Below are 16,437 nucleotides of genomic sequence, written 5' to 3'. Positions count from 1 at the left end.
ACTCAGCATGGATTGACCAAGAAGAAGTCATGTCTGACCAACCTGGTAAGCTTCAATTGAAATCACCAGTCTGATGGATATGGGTAGTGCAGTGGATATTGTCTTCTTGAACTTCAGTAAGGTCTTTGACACTGTCCCCCATAAGATGCTCATTGAAAAGCTGTTGAAGTATGGGCTGGATGAGCAGACAGTGAGGTGGATTGAAAACTGGCTGACCAGCAGGACTCAGAGGATCAGTGGTGCAAAGTCTAGCTGGAGGCCAGTAACAAGTGGAGTACCTCAGGGGTCAATACGGGGTTTAGTCCTGTTTAACATCTTCATTAATGGTCTCGACGACGGAGCAGAGTGCAGTAAATTCACAGATGACATGAAACTGGAGGAGTGTCTGACTCACCAAAGGGCTGTGCAGCCATACAAAGGGACCCTGGCAAGCTGCAGGGGTGGGCTGACAAGAATCTCATAAAGTTCAACAAGAAGTGTGGAGTTCTACACCTGGAAAGGAACAACTCCAGGCACCAGGATATGCTTTAGGCCACACAACTTTCAGCTTTCTGTCCATCCTAGTGGACACCAAGTTGAACATGAGTCAGTAATACGCCCTTGCCGCTAAAGGCTAATGGTATCCTTGCTGCTTTAAGCAAAGTATCACCAGCAGGTCAACAGAGATGATCATTCCCCTCCACTTAGCATTGGTGAGGCCACACCTGGAGTACTGTGTCCATTTCGGGGTCCCCAATACAAGAGAGACCTGGACATACTGGAAAAGGTCCAACAGAGGGCCACCATGATGATCAAAGGAATGGAGCACCTCTCCTGTGAGGAGAGGCTGAGAGAGCTGGGACTATTCAGCCTGGAGAAGAGAAGGCTCAAGGGGGATCTTATCAATGTCTATAAACACCTGAAGGGAGGATGCAATTAAGACATAGACAACCTCTTTTAAGTGGTGCCCAATGACAGGACAAGAGTAATGGGTAGAAACTGGCACACAAGAGGTTCCATCTAAACATCATGAAGCACTTCTGTACTGTCATGAACAAGTGGAATGGGTTGCCCAGAGAGGTTGTAGAGTCTCCCATCTTGAAGACTTTAGAAAGCTGTCTAGACACGGTCCTGGGCAACCAGCTCTGGGTGTACCTGCTTGAGCAAGGAAATGGCCAGATGACCTCCAGAAGTGCCTTCCAACATCAACCATTCTGTGATTCTTTGATATATAAATATGTATCCAAAACTAAAGAAAAAAAAAAAACAAACACACAGGATTATGTTGTGAAAACATGCTTTTGTATAAGGTCCACCACTGTCACTTTTTTGTCTAGATTTGAGACACACTCATAGCTGTTTATCTTGATTTAAGCAAATAATAATAAAAATACAGAGATGTCTGAAAATCAAAGAAAATATTCAATAAAAATAATTTGTTTTTTCTTTCCTTTTTTTTGAAAAGTAAATTCAGTTCCAGATGAGCTTAAAATGTTCTTTTTAATAGAATCTAGTTTCTTCTTCTATCCTTCTCCTAAGAGAGCTAAATAAATTTTACAATGACAGAAGCCTACTGAAGTGACACTTAGAGCTAGATGAAAAGCAGAATGTCTAGTTCTGAGGATTTTTTTTTTTTCTTAACACTTAATTTTGGTCAAAATTTGAGCAGAACAACAATGGAATTTGTAGTTTCCCAAACTCTGCAGATCTAAGAGAAACTGACTTTCTTTTGAGCAAACAGGACACTGTGCTTTTCACTGGGAAACTTCCCCTCGCCTCTTCTTTACAGAAAATCTAAAACCACTGTTTTCCCTTTCCTGCCTGTATTCCTGGCAGCTCTGCCACAGGGCTGGGACGTATGAAGCTGACAGACTTTTACAGTAGGGATTCTGTCAGAGTCATGTCTTGTTTTCAGAAGTTGCCTCTACTCCCAATAATTTTTCAACACCACATTTTGAGTAAAGTGAAAAACTCCCTGAGTATTATGAGACAGTCTTTAATATTTTGCTAACACATTGATTATGTCACAGGATGGCAATTCTTTTAGGTCAAAAAAAAAATTGTATCCTAGATCTGACAATGAGAAGTATTGGAGATAGGATAGGAGACTATCCCCTGTAGATCCCACATCTCATTCGCTGTATAAATTGCAATCTGCGAATGAGGCAAGGAATTTCAGAAATGCAAATCTTGGTTTCCTGACAGAAACTTGTCCCTACAAAACTTATTTCTAGCAGCTACCTCAGCTCCAACATTCCCATAAAACTAGAAAAATTACTTCACTGCAGTTTTCAAGAGGGGTCCAATATTTTATCTTCCTCATTGTCCTTGTACTGCTCAATTAAGACACCTAATTATCAGTAGAATAAAGCTGGCACTGATATCACAAAGTCATCAGAATCTGAACTTTGAACATAGAATGTGTCCCACAATGGTAAAGTCTCTAAAAATATTAATGTAAAGCATCTCAAAGTGGGCATCCAATATTTGCATATCTTAATATCACTTTGATTCGATTCCCTGTCTGTAAAATGAAGATAACAAAAGCCACCATTTCATAGTTGCAGAATGAAACTAAATTAATTGCCTGTGGAGTGCTTTCATACCAGAGGGATGAATATCACAAAGAAACCCATGGGAAATAAATAATCCTGTCTTCAACACAAAGCTGAATAGTGTGCAGGAAGCAAGGCCTAGAACTGCACAATGCACAAGAGGAAAATAAAGGAAAGAAGATTTGCTGATAGAGCACTGAGTAGGGAAGGAGGACTACTCAAAATTGTTATACATGAATCTACTCTCAAACTGTAATGCAGAAGCCCAACATGGTCAAACTAATATTCCACATGAGATCTTCATGTTAACATTGCCTGATTTTGTTAGTTCTTGATTTTACTACATTTTGATAGGTCCCTGTATATAAGACATGCACATATATGTATATTCCAGTGCTAAGTAACACAACTTTTTTATTTCCTATCCAAATTAAACACAATGTCATTATAAGAACTCCTCATTGAATGTTATGTTTTAAGTCAACAAAGTACAATGAATGAACTGTCTATGGTCCTATATTGCTTGAACTATCTGTGTCCAAATTTTGAAAAGGAAAAGGAAGTAATAAATTTTGCTTGAACTCACCACACGTTTTAATTGCACAGAACTCCCAGGGGGTGTTAGGGTCAAGAGTGTAGCACCATGGTCTCAGCTTGCCATCAGGATTGCGGCAGTAATTATCATCAAAGCCCTTGTCAGGATATCTGCAAACCACAACGAGAAACGTGTCAAGCAAGTCTTCCTGGCAATACTACACAGGCTTGTATAAGGTACATAAAGGACTGGCTTCAGCAGAGGCAAACAAGAATCAGTTCCTATTAACCTCTGGTCTGATCCTGTGAGATGGATCAGATACTCCTTACCACTATTACAAGTTAATAAAACAAAATCACTTCCCAAGTGTGCAACAGAATCAGGCCTCCACAGAAGGGATTCCCTGCTGTGCTAATGCAAAGGCCACCGGATGGAGTAACTGCTAATTGCTAAACTCTTGCTCTTGTGTCTGTCAACTGATGACCAGACTCTAAAGCCACTCATTTTTTTTCTGAAATAGCCCAATTAAGTGTGGATTATATAAACACTGCTTAGCAGGCCGGACTCATTAAGAAAACAGGTTTTTCAGTGCAACAGCCCTGCGTTCAAATTGGAAGCTATTTTCAATAGCTCTGTTACTAATGATAGCTCCATTTTCGTAACAGAGCTAGTTCTAGGTCATGCCCTCATTTCAAGCATTGAGGAAAAAAAGGAGGAAAATAAGGAATTAACTTCCGTCTCACTTTATCTCATTAGGATTTAAAACTATTGTACCATTTAATTATTTCCACGTTCCTGCTGCCACTATTGAGCTGTCAGGCAGAGATTCAAGATAAGGAGGCTCTTTTTGTATAAAAGTCTCATACAAACATCAATGAACTTAAAGAGAAGGAGATAAATGAAAAAAAAAAAATTTCACCAGTGCATACAAATTGTCTTGTCTTTCCAGTTTTAAGGAAACTTGTTTGTAAAATAAACAAAAAGTAGACTTGCCCCTGAGGAAAACATGAAATATATGTAAGAGAACAAAGAACGTAACTACCTAGGAACCTGAACCCATTTACAACTGCAAGCAGATGTGTTTCACACAAGCATTGGAAAATATGATTTGCAAGCATGTGTTTTTGCTAGGATGTTTTTTCTATCAACCAATTACCCTAATGTTGACTCATACATTTGCAACATGATCTCCCACTCCTTTGGATAAATCAGGCTCCTTCATCGATGCAAGGGACAGCAACAGAATTCAAGTAGAATTCAAAAGAAACCCAAGGAAATATCTCAAAAAAATGAAAATTTAAAGGATGCTGAAGATGTGGTAGTTTCAGATTTAGCAGCAGCACACCATTTTCTGTTAGGTAGAAGAGAAACTGTAAAGGAACATATTGAGTCCAAGGATTTCAGAAGCAAACAGTTAACAGGCTAACAGTGTAGCTGAAAACATGATGGCTTTGGGCACCTGTTAAGTGCAGTGATGAAGTTTGATGTCAGCAGTGTATGCTCCAAGTAACACAGCAGTCCATGTTACCAAGGTGAGTCCAAGAATGGCAAGGTCCCTGCAGTCATAGCTCCCTAAAGCCACTCAGGAAAACAGGGTATGTAAAGAATCCACTTTCTAGAAGGATGTCTTGCATAGCATTGAACACTCTATCCTTCCTAGTATTGTTGGCATGTCAAAATGGTATCAGTAAGTAGCTGACAATAGATATAATAGTTCTTCAGGGACCTAGCTCTGACCATCATTGTCAGATAGAGTGCTGTTCATGAACTGCATCTTTCCACCTACTGTATCTACTTAGAGAAGGGTACGAAGATATTTCCAGAACCCAGAACCTTTCCAGTCACTGGTTCTTCCCACAAAATTCTCAGGCCCGTTTCTGCGTTCTTTTATATTTAGCAAGTAACAGTTTCTCAGTTCCTACAGAAAAGGCAAACACCTTTAAGACACAAATATAAGCCCCAAAGAGCCTCATCTTTTCAGTTTACAGTCCCCAGAGCCTCATATGACAATGAGGCTTCAAACTATTCCACACTTTTCCACAACACAAGATTCCCCGAGAGCTTGTCCCTTTGCTCTGCAGATTTGTTCTCCCTGTAATTCACTTGGGCACAGATCTCTTGCTCACACCCAACAAAGACCCCAAGGTTTCCAAGATCTTTCAGAACCTTTGAAACAGAAGTAGCTGTACTTTCCTGCTGAAACTGAAATGAAGCATAAAGATATACATCTGGTGTCAAAATCAAGACTTTTTTCTCAGTTTCTAAGAAAGAAAAAAAGGATGTTAGATGAAGAGACATTTATTCTCTTTAAATAGACAGATGCTGATGTCTAGCTCTGCTGTGACTAAACTGAAACCTAGTGTCTGAAACTGTTGCTTTAGCAATATTTCTTTTCCCCTTTTTTTTAATTTTAAAAGGCATGCAGTACTGAAAATTTATTTTTGTATAATACAAATTTTTCTTAACGGAGATATGAACCAGTTTATGTTAATAAAAGAATACCTACATCTATTAAACCCATATATTGCACTTCAACCCTACATTCCTTTATGCAATAAGCACCTATTTCCACAGCATATTTGTTTCTGAGCAGAAAATATAAGTGTAACAGGAGAGAACTGCTGCTTCTCAATGCTTTCCAATGTCTGTCTAAGCCATTATCCTCAATGGTCTATATTCCACATTGAGGCATAATCCTGCCTAACATGAGGGAGTTCGAGCTTCTGCATCCACTGAAGGCTAAAAATGGGTCATCCAGGAGTTGTCTGGGGGAGTTCCTACTGCTAGCTTCAATCACATCTAACAGGTATTAAGAATTCTCTTCAGTAATTCCTCTGAAGGGAATAAATCTGGAACAATTCACTGAGGTGACAAAAATGAAAAGTGACATGTATTCACCCTGAGCTGAAAGCAGGTAGATTATGGAGCACTTGAAAAGATTATTAGTCTTACCTCTCTTTCTTCATCATTGCAATTGATGCATCCATAAATGCAAATAAGTTAAAATCTTTCCAGCTATACTAGTCCTTCTTGGTTTCCAGGTTATTCACATTACTCCTAGATAATATAGAACAAGCCCCTGAAGAGACTGCTGTATTTTAATTGATCATTTGTTCCAGACTTCCTCCCTTATTTACAACTTAAATGTTCATTAAAATGTGAATAAAATAAAATAAAATAAAATAAAATAATAAAATAAAATAAAGAGCTAAGATAATCAAAGTGTAATTGTCACTACCTTTAGTGATCATTTCATAAAGTTAATTAACATCAGTGTCTTAGAAATATCCTGGAGTTTACAGTTGTGAAAGCATTAACAGATTGGTTCAATACACATGGATTGCTTTTCAATAGCTTTTTTTTTTTTTAAAAAAAAAAAAAAAAAAAAGAAAAGAAAAGAAACAGTCTGAACACGATCAGGAAGATATTTTCAGTGGGAAATGTTTAAGGAGGAAAGTGATTACTAGTGAGACTGCAGCTAGTCTGAAAAGTCATTTTGTGAACAAACCAAAACTAACAGAAAAATAGTTTCCTTCTGACAGTAAAATTGTTAGTTTGTACCCAGAAGTTCTATAAATGATTCATTCCTAAGGAAAAACATTCTTTCTGTGACTTATCCTAGAATGCACAGCAAGTGCATGGCAAAACTCAGAAACAGATTGTCTTCAGTCCCAGACTGCTAATACAAAATATTTATTGTAGCAGAGCCATGGGAGACCCTGCTATTATTCATGAAGCAGATCATCTGAGCCAAGAGGGAAAAAAGTTTATATCACGTAAACTCAAAAACTGCAGACACTTAATGTTTTACTGAAAAAAAAAAAAAAAAAAAAAAAAAAAAATCAGACTTTCTAAAATCCACTAGTACTGTATTTCAGAGTGTAAAAATTAGGCTATATTTAATGGAACACTTTAAAATATATGAAGATACTTTCAGTGAAAGATCTCGAACATTCTGAGATTGTTGATTCTTGCAGTCTTTCTCCAGCAGCTGAAGGTTATTCAATCCATTTTAAAAGTGAAGTTAATCCAAAAGCCAGAGTAAAATAAAAAGAAATCTAAGTCCAATTTAAGAGAGACACAAATGTCCTCCTGCATGGCCTAAACCTCCCCACAAAATCCTTCCAGAATGGTGTGTTACAGATGACCCTCTGCAGTTAGGTGAATTCTACCCTCTAGGAAAAATGCTAAAGGAGATACAATTTGTCTTGCTATTACTGAATATATATGTGTATATATATAAGTATAAATTTAAGTCTTACATATATAAAAGTCTAAAACATTAATCCATAAAATGCTAAACAGAATGATCTGTTTTTCCAGGTAGAACAAACGCAGTGGTCAAACAGATTGGATACATAAAGCTGATTAGAGCAGAACACCAGTTACAGTTTTAAAGCTGTTCAATAGTTCAAAAAAGGATCATACTGTGTAATGGCACACATTCATATTCACTAAGTGTATTAAGAACTCTAACATAAAGAAAAAAATACATTTTTATTGTTACTTACTTTGTAATATTTTTAAGGTATTTTAAGCTAAGTGAAGCTGTATAACAATATATGCAGAAACATTCAGAGGTGACTTCTTTTACTGATATTGAGGCTAGGGAGGAAATTTTGACCAACTAATGCATTGCATGTAAATCAGTGCACTACACAGAATTAGGATGGAGCCACAGCTGCACAAAATAGTCACTAGTCTCCTTCCTGCATCTCCATCATGACTGTAACCAACCTGCACATATCATGGGCCAGATCCCCAAAGAGCTAAAACTGATAAACTCCATTAATTTCATCTCAGATAATGCTTATTTTGCCCAGCTGCTTCCAGAATATGTATAATTTTCAAATTAAAACCACACAGATTTGCTTGGGAGTGAGGAGGAGATTACCTCTCAGGACGAAATTTGTGTTTGTGTGGTCTCTGAAGATCCCAGCGCTGACACTCCTTGCCTGACTCAGTATGATCCATTGGCCCTCTGTAACTCTCTCCGTTGCAGGTCATGCATTCAACTAGAAACAAACAAACAAATAGCATACTAGTTATTTTTTATGCTGGTGAATTTTAACACACACACACACACACGCACAAATCATATCCCTGCTGTTATAAAATGAAAGCAGCCTAGAAAGACATAAAACCTGTTATCTTTTAAGTCAGGGATCCTTGGTATGGGAAATGTCCCTTGGAATTGTATCTCTCCCTCAGATCTAATCCAGATGCCTAAGTCTGGTACCTCTTTATGGGACTCTTATGGTTTGGAAGCAGGTAGGTGTGAGCTGTTAGAGGCTCATGTTCCTAGCTGCTTTCTAATTTTTCCTATTACAGAGATTTCGTTGAGTTGTTCTGCTCTCTAATGTCCTGCACACCCAGTTGAAAATGCTACAGTTACAGGGAGAGACACACACCTGGGGAAGGATTATTATTTAGAGGTGATATTTTCTAAATAACTATCATTTATAATTCTAAATCACTCTAAGTCATACAGAGCTCTATAATAACACCAGGTTAAGTGCAGAATAATGTCTGAATCAGAAATTTCAGGATGTACTGTCTCTTTAAATTCTTAGCATTTTTAGTTACATATGATGCTGTTTCTTTTTGATACTAATTCTTTTTGGCAGCTTAATTGATGATACATTTTCAGTCTTGGTTTAAGAAAGTGGGGGGTGGCAGGAGAGTGAGCAAAAGCCACTACAGGGATTTGAAATTGCAGCTGAACAAAATATGCTACACAATATAGAATGAGAAGTCTTAAAATATAGCATAAAATCACCATAATTAACTACAGACACATTTCTCAAGTGCCCCCTAATTAGAGCAGTAGTAATTAAGGAGCACTTAATAAATATTAATTTATGCAACTACAAATCTCACTCTTCAGTCAAAAGTTACCAAAGTCTTGATCCTGCAGTGAGCTCCAGGTCTTATCCCATTTGAAGCTGCCTTAAACTGATCTTTAAATGTTATCTCTTAATAGATTTTCAAGCTCCTTGTAAATCATTCTCTTCCTTCCTCCTTTCCCTTGCATAGCTATTGAACATAACATATTAGCTGGAAAATTGAAGGCATCCTATCTTGAGAATTTAAATGGGTTGATTGACTGGAACTGAATTGGCTGACTAGCAAGATATGGAGTTTGGTTTGGAAGTTAACAAAACATGAAAGTCAACAAATGTGATGGTACGCATCAATTTGTTTTCAGATTCTGTGACTTGAAAGTGTAAAGGGATTGCCTTTCTAAAAAGTTTTACTTGTTTACAGCATTTTTCATTTGGTAAACAAAATGTGTGTTTACTTTGAACATTTGTCCTGTAATTCACTACCCATATATTTTCATCAAAAAGAAGGAAAGCTGATTTAATCATGGAATGCAACTAGACAATTTTATCATCCAGTTGTGCTGAAATTGTTAAAGGATTTACTGTAAACTAGGTAATGAAATAAGGGACACATTTGTGCACCCAGCACTACTTCAGTGTTTCAGCTTCTCCATGACCTGAAAGCTTGTTCAAGTTTTCCAGATTACCAGAATGTAAAAAGACCTTTTTCTCTAACAACTGCATTTCTTGCTACAGCATTCATTCTTGATAAGAAATCACCTTTCCTTGCTGCAAAGTCCATAGGTGAGTGTTACTGAAGGTAAAAGAAGTTCTGTGTACCTGCTCTCTATACAAGAAAACACATCTTTTCACATGAGCACTGCCACATTACCTTCTGAGCAGAGGGGGATGTCACAGACTTCGTGGCGTGTCTCTGGGCTGGTGGTGAAACACCACGGCCCTCCCTCTTCCCCTCGGGGGTTTCGGCAGTAGTTTTCCCGCAGGTCTTTACCCCGATAGCTCGAAGGCAAAAAGCTAGTTTTAGAATGACAATCATTACAGTATAAGAGCATGCAAACTTCAGTGTTAATCATACTATTTTTATAAACAGCTAGAAACAATCACATTTCAGCTTCCTTCTCCCTCCACCCTCCCTCCACTCTGCCTGCACACACAAAAATATATGTCCATACACAAATACACATCTTCAGGCAGGATTACTCAATCAATGGCCCAAGTCTGTGATAATTTGTCTGGCCTGTAGCTTACTCTAGCAAGTTTTACTCCCATCCCTCAAGCACCCAGAGACAGCTATCTGCTACAGAGCTGGTGGCAGCAGCACACTCCCTGCCAACCCTTGCTTCTCTCTTCTTCACCATTTTGTAACTACTCACAGAGCAGTAGAATACCCCTGGAAAAGGCAGGTGGAATTTATTATGGGCATAGGTGTAAAATTCATTGGGTCCATTGGCCCATCAGACCTGCTGTTCATACACACCTTGTGTGCATATAGCAGGCTCAGCCCAGCCGGGATGGTGTGCACCTGCTCCACATAGCTTACAAACAGAGAGGTCTCTTCCCATGCCTGGTCAGGCAACAGCTAGACCTGAGTACCAGGAAATTAGTGTGAACAAGGTTGAGTGTTGTGACACACCACACCAAGAGGTCTTCACTACCTGAGGCCACGACTGCTTTGAATTTAAGCATCAGAAATTACCCCAGGTACTGCCTTAGCTGTCTTGCTTCATGTTCTGCCAGAAAGCCCAACTGTTGTCACCATAGGGTCTGCTACATAGAGATCTACTTGTCAGTGCTTTTGTACAAAGTAAGTCATTTAACAGGAACCTCTCTGACTAAAACTTTGATGACTAAAACTTTGCTTACCCTTTCACTATATTTTCTGCTTTTGGTGCAAGGCCTATTAAATAGCAATATCCCTTGGCATTTTTCCTTTACATCAGAGGTTTTCAAGGCAATGTTAAGCACTTTATTTGTCTTTAGGGATTGAATAGAAATGTGTATTGATACTATATTTTTGCCCTAACACACATTTTCAGTATGAGACTTCCATTTCAATGCCCAGTCCATCAAATATAAACTCTCTAGGGCCAAGGTTTTGTCTTCTTATCCACCTGGAAAGGGATGTGCTTACCTCTAGAGACACTCACACATTCACCCAGACATATATATATACATAGGCATGTATATATATTAATAAGTAAAAGTAATAATAATTGTTTTTCCCCACAATTTAGGTGGGGAAACAGCTAACCCTGTAGTAAGGAGCCTGACCTAAGAGTTTATCACCACACAAGTTGTACTTTACAGACAAACCCAGTGTTTTTTCACTGGCAGTTTCCTTGCAATGTTACTCCAACATCAGGTAAATTATAATTCAGGATTATGTTCAATCCTATGAAAATTTCATTTTTTTCTTGGTTAATTGAAAAATTGTGCAAAACACCTTGGGGATCACACAAAACCTGTAATTCAATTTAATAAATTAGTTTCATTTTTGTGACTTCTAAGATTTTTTGCATGTTTTTCTTCAATATGCTTAGATTCTGGTAGAATATCACAAGTAAAGTACACTTTTTATCCCAATAACTTATTCTGCATTTTTTGTACTTTAAAAAAAAATAAAATAATCTTTTTTATCTGTAATCAACAAGGGAATAAAAAGTATCTCTATTTTAGTGAAAAGAAATGGTATAAAATTTTATCTAACTTTCTTTAGAGGAATGTAGAAACTTGCAGCTCAGGAATCCAAACTAAGCACTGGGGACAGTCTTTATGATGCTGATGTATTTTATATACAAAAGCAAAAGAGAATTATATAGTCCCTGCTGTCCTTGGCAAATTCCATGTTATGAATGAATAAATAAATAAATAAATGGAGAGAAAAAGAAAATTCCAGCAATTCCAATGTGACATTTTAATCATGTTTTATTCCAGTTAATGAAATCTTTGAATTAACTGAAGTGGAAAATACCTCTGTTAATCACATTGTGGTTCTAGTCAAGGCAACGTGGAAACACTACTTAAAAGTGCCTTTCTTATTTTTGGTGCTTGAAGAGAATAATTTCTGTGTCATCACTGCTGCTTATGAAATTGTTGCTTCTGTTTCTCTTCTCTAGTCTTGTAAAATAAATCTCTCAAAAAAAATTTAACTAAAGACAGTCCTGGACACACTTTTCTGATGGGGCATTTCAATCTGTATATGCTTTAATGTGGTGTGTCAGTGCAGGTTAGAAAAAGTTATTTAATTTTCCTGCTGGAAAATCTTTCTGCTCAGAAAATACAGGAGAAAAAACATCTCAAATTATGTCAGATATACTATCACAACATTAAAAAAAAATAAAAATAAAAAATGGATAACATTAAAAACTCAAGATGGGTCAGATACACAAATGGATTCAACAGGTATTGAAGCAACGTTCTTGAGGGAGGAAATGATGAGGCAGAGTAAAGACTCACCCAAAATTATACAATAGAGCCACTCCTAAATCTTTGTACTGATTTAGTTCAACTACATTAGCTAAGGAAAAAGAGAAGAGAGACAGAAACTGAAGCCAGTAAGAGTAATGGTAAAAGCAGACTCAACAACAGCTAAAGTTGCTGGAAGCTAGCAAAAAGCCTGTGAAGTATTGGTCTACTCTTGAGACCATCTCTCTTTGACCTTTTTTATATTATTTTGAGCCACTTAGGTAATAAATTCTTAAGAAACAAAAATATATAGAGAGAGTTTTGTAAGGAGAGTTTTGTAAGGTTTTCTAGGATAGAAACTAAAATAATGTAATCCTGATTTCAGTTGGGAGTCTCCAGGTTCTACGGGAATACAAATTAATTAAATATATCATTAGTTAAATCCAAACACAAGTTTAAAGTCTGAAGTTATTTTATTTTTTTCTGGAAAGATCAAGAAAAAATCAATAAAGTACATCTCTCCTTTGAACATGAAAAAAAAAGGGGGATTTATTTTCTAAATTGCACTTGGTGATAATCAGATGTTGAGAAAAACTGACCTAAAAATCTAAGCCTTTCATACTAATAAGTTCCAAACACACCACTACTGTCTGCTTCTTCCCATCTCCCTCATGTCTCTGATGATGAAATCATATTTTCTGATGTTGAAAAACAAAATTAGCATTCAGCCACCTCATTTATCCAGTGACCTTTCAAAAATTAAACTTATTGCACAAGACAGGAGAAAAGTCATTCTCATAAAATTCATCATACAAGAGTGGCTGTCTCTCAGCAGATAGAGCTGTGTTTGCTACAGATTGAAATGAAATTTCAGTTTAGTGATACATAATATATACCCTCCATACACTTTTCCTTCTTTTATTATATAGTCGTGTGTATTATATGAAATTAATGCTCATTCCTGATGTGATTATTGAGAATTATTTCATTTTTAAAAGATGAAGATTGTATACCTCAAGGTATTGAGTCTCAAGAGGTCATTGCCATGTGAGGTGATGGCATTTATCATATGATCACAATTAAGCATGGGTCTAGTCCAACACTGAAAATCAGACACACTATATTGTAAGCAGTCAAGTCCAATCAAGTCCAAGCCTGAGGCTCAGCTCTGCAACACATCATAACAGGAGAGAACCCAAGTATTCTTCACCTTTTAATGTTGTTCCAAGCTCTCATCTTGAACTCTGGATAGATTTGGTCAGGACAGGACTGAGCAGTGCACAGCCCAGTCTCACTAGCAGTCTCCAGTTTGGCTCTTCCTAAACAAAGTGCTGATGCTGAGAGAACAGACCAAAAGTCAGCAGCGTGAATGGGAAATTATTGGGTGAGAGGATATGTCTTTTTTGGATCTTAAGAGTTTATAATCTAACCGTCTGAAGCCAATATGGAAAGGGTCAAAAAGAAATGGCCAAAGAGTGGGAAAGTACCTCTTTTTTTTTATTATTTTTTATTTTTTCCTAGTTTCCAGCAACTTTTGCTATGGTTGAATCTACTTTTATCATTACTCTTCCTGGCTTCAGTTTTTCATTTTCTTCTCTTTTCCTTAGCTAGTGTAGCTGAAATCAGGCTGTTCTCAGGGTGTAGATATGTCCTCAGTTCCCACTATACCAGGTTTTAAACTCAAAAGTTGTCCCATATCTGCTGCATCAGTTTTTAGTTATTGTGCTTGTATGATCTGAAGGAAAGGATTTAAATCATTCAATCAATAATTTCAGTGTATTTATTGCCTGATCTAAATGCTTTATAGAGTTTAACAAATACTACAAATAATACAGAATGAATAAGATCTATACAAAATATAGTAACAATAATTGTATACTGATCAAATAGGTGGGCTAATATTCCCAATAGCTTTTGTTTCCCATACTGTATTTTTTAAATGACCCATTTCCTAGGAGCCCATTAGAAAACAGTGATAAACTTCCAGACTCCAGGCTGAAGTAATGCAGCTGTTTTGCTACTGCCAGGAGCTGAGATCAAAAGGGTATAAAGAGCTAAAAAAAAATCCAACACAGGGGAAGAAAGGATCCAGACACACAGGCTAGCCCTGGGAGAGAACTCTTTGTAGAAAGACTGAGAAGGTAAGGATTTTCTGAGACCTAGAGAATGACATCTCTTGGGAAAAGGCAAGAGTACACCTAGGAGATTTTGTTGTTTAAGATCAATGTTCTCATAAATTCCTTGTCTACTAATAAGTAAAACTGTGCTTTGTAGAAGCTGTCTGAGCATTATTCCCACTGTCTCTGCTCCTGAACTCTTACCTGTGCTCATGGGGAATCATTGAGTTCCAGGCCTGACACTGAATACCACTTTTGGTGACAGATATCGTCCCTTTGTAATCTGCTCCTTTTCCAATTATACAATTCCTGACATAGTCTATTGAAAGAAAAGGGAAGAAAATTAGGAGTTTGGTTAAACAGTTTCTCAATGTATTTAAAAATAAATCTCACTGTCAGTTTTCACATTAAAAATAATATATTTCTCATATTCTTTAAAGACATCATTATTCAAAAAACGTTCATTGTCCACATGTATTTTTTCTTTTTCTCTTTTCTTTTTTTTTTTTTTTTTTCAAATGAGTGATCACTAACTGACTGACAAAGAAAGCTATCAAAAATATTATCAAAGTGTCTGACTGACCAAAAGTACTTGACTCAGGACTTAACACCTCCACTTATTAAGACAGTTAAAAAAAAGCAACATTAAGTCAATAACAGTAAGACACACAACTGAGATTTTAAGTTCTGCAACACAGGGACAATATTTGTAAATAAAGATGTAAGTTGCAGCTTTCAGAATGTATGAAACCGTATTATACCCAGAATGCCTCTACAGCCAAAAAGTCACTGACTGACCTCTGCTTTTGTTCCCTTCCATAGCTGGAAAAACAAAATCAGTAAATAAATCAGTTACCCTTCTTTTCAAACAGATCAAACGCATGGTCTTGCTTCTTTCTCACACCATTTGTCAAGCTGTTGAAGGATAACCAATGGCACCGTTTTGTAACTCTGTCATAAGCAAAGGCCCTGCAAAGAAAATCTTGATGAGAAAAAAATCTCTGTGTGGTTTATAATAATGACACATGGCTTGCCAAGGAGCATGCAATGACATCAGATTTATTTTTACTGGGAAAGTCAGAGAAACAGCCCCAATTACTATTTAAACCCACAGCTGTGATGACAAGAACAAAGAAACAAAGAAATTAATTTGATGTGGCCACTACATTAAATACTGGCTTGGTTGTTCACACTAATCTAAGAGTTCCCTTGTCATTAAAGGCCTTTATTTTAAAAGTGAGATAAATGTGACCGAGACAGCATTTGTGTCCCCAGTTATGTTGCTTTCTGCAGGAAAAAAACAAATATATATATATATTCTATAACATCTTCTCTGTTGTACTTACAATATGCTTGTGAAATGGTTAACAGTTAATAGTTTATCCACTCTGATGGCTTGAGAAAAAATGAGGCACAAGGAGTTCTGTTTCTTGCCTAAAACAACAGAGCTATTTGAAAACAAGGTTGTATTTTTTATTTTTATGAATAATCTAAATTGTGATAGTGTACCTACTGCTTATCCTTGCTTTGCGTTAGTTTTCTTTTTTTCTTTTTTCTCTCTCTTATTTTTAACTGCTTTAAAGAGTAGAGTACTTCAAAAATATTTCAGGAATAGTGTTGAATTGAGTGAAATTGGGGGGGTGGGGTAAAGAAGGCAAGAAAAACAAACAGAAATCAGAAAAGTAAGCGAACTTTCTGTCAATATTTTCAATGAAATATAAAGAGCTTTTCCTCCCAACATCATTTTCAAAGGAATTTCTTTAAGTGTAGGTAAAATATGTTTAAGGGTTTTAAAAACACTTAACTGTCTGGATCGGGATAACAATTATTCCAATTAACAAACAAACGACTACAACAACAACAACAACAACAACAACAACAAAAGAATAAGCAAAAATTAAACAAAGATTTTTTTGCCTTAATTTTTCAATAGAAAAAAATAATAAATCACTCACATGACTCTATTTTCTTTAGCCCACAACACAATCTGTGTTTCTAAC

At 36.7% G+C, this 16,437-nt stretch overlaps 1 protein-coding gene across 8 annotated transcripts in view; it reads right to left on the bottom strand.

The window, feature by feature from the left end:
• The window catches only part of HGF (hepatocyte growth factor), a 64,906-nt gene that overhangs the window by 31,604 nt on the left and 16,865 nt on the right, over window positions 1-16,437 (bottom strand). For 5 of the 8 annotated variants that reach the window (XR_005817141.1, XM_040548434.1, XM_040548447.1 and 2 more), the window contains 5 exons: window positions 15,294-15,406; window positions 14,642-14,756; window positions 9,787-9,929; window positions 7,964-8,084; window positions 3,121-3,239 (listed from right to left, as the gene is read on the bottom strand). Coding sequence is in view for 7 of the 8 variants with exons in the window: in XM_040548434.1 (XP_040404368.1) it covers window positions 3,121-3,239; window positions 7,964-8,084; window positions 9,787-9,929; window positions 14,642-14,756; window positions 15,294-15,406 (611 nt within the window). In the remaining variant the exon portion in view is untranslated. The remainder of the gene's footprint in view (window positions 1-3,120; window positions 3,240-7,963; window positions 8,085-9,786; window positions 9,930-14,641; window positions 14,757-15,293; window positions 15,407-16,437) is intronic. The other 3 variants (XM_040548455.1, XM_040548464.1, XM_040548482.1) reach the window with 1 other exon arrangement.

The sequence above is a fragment of the Cygnus olor genome, chromosome 1, assembly GCF_009769625.2.
Source record: "Cygnus olor isolate bCygOlo1 chromosome 1, bCygOlo1.pri.v2, whole genome shotgun sequence".
Taxonomy (NCBI): Eukaryota; Metazoa; Chordata; class Aves; order Anseriformes; family Anatidae; genus Cygnus; species Cygnus olor.
This window is presented reverse-complemented; position numbering and strand designations above follow the sequence as displayed.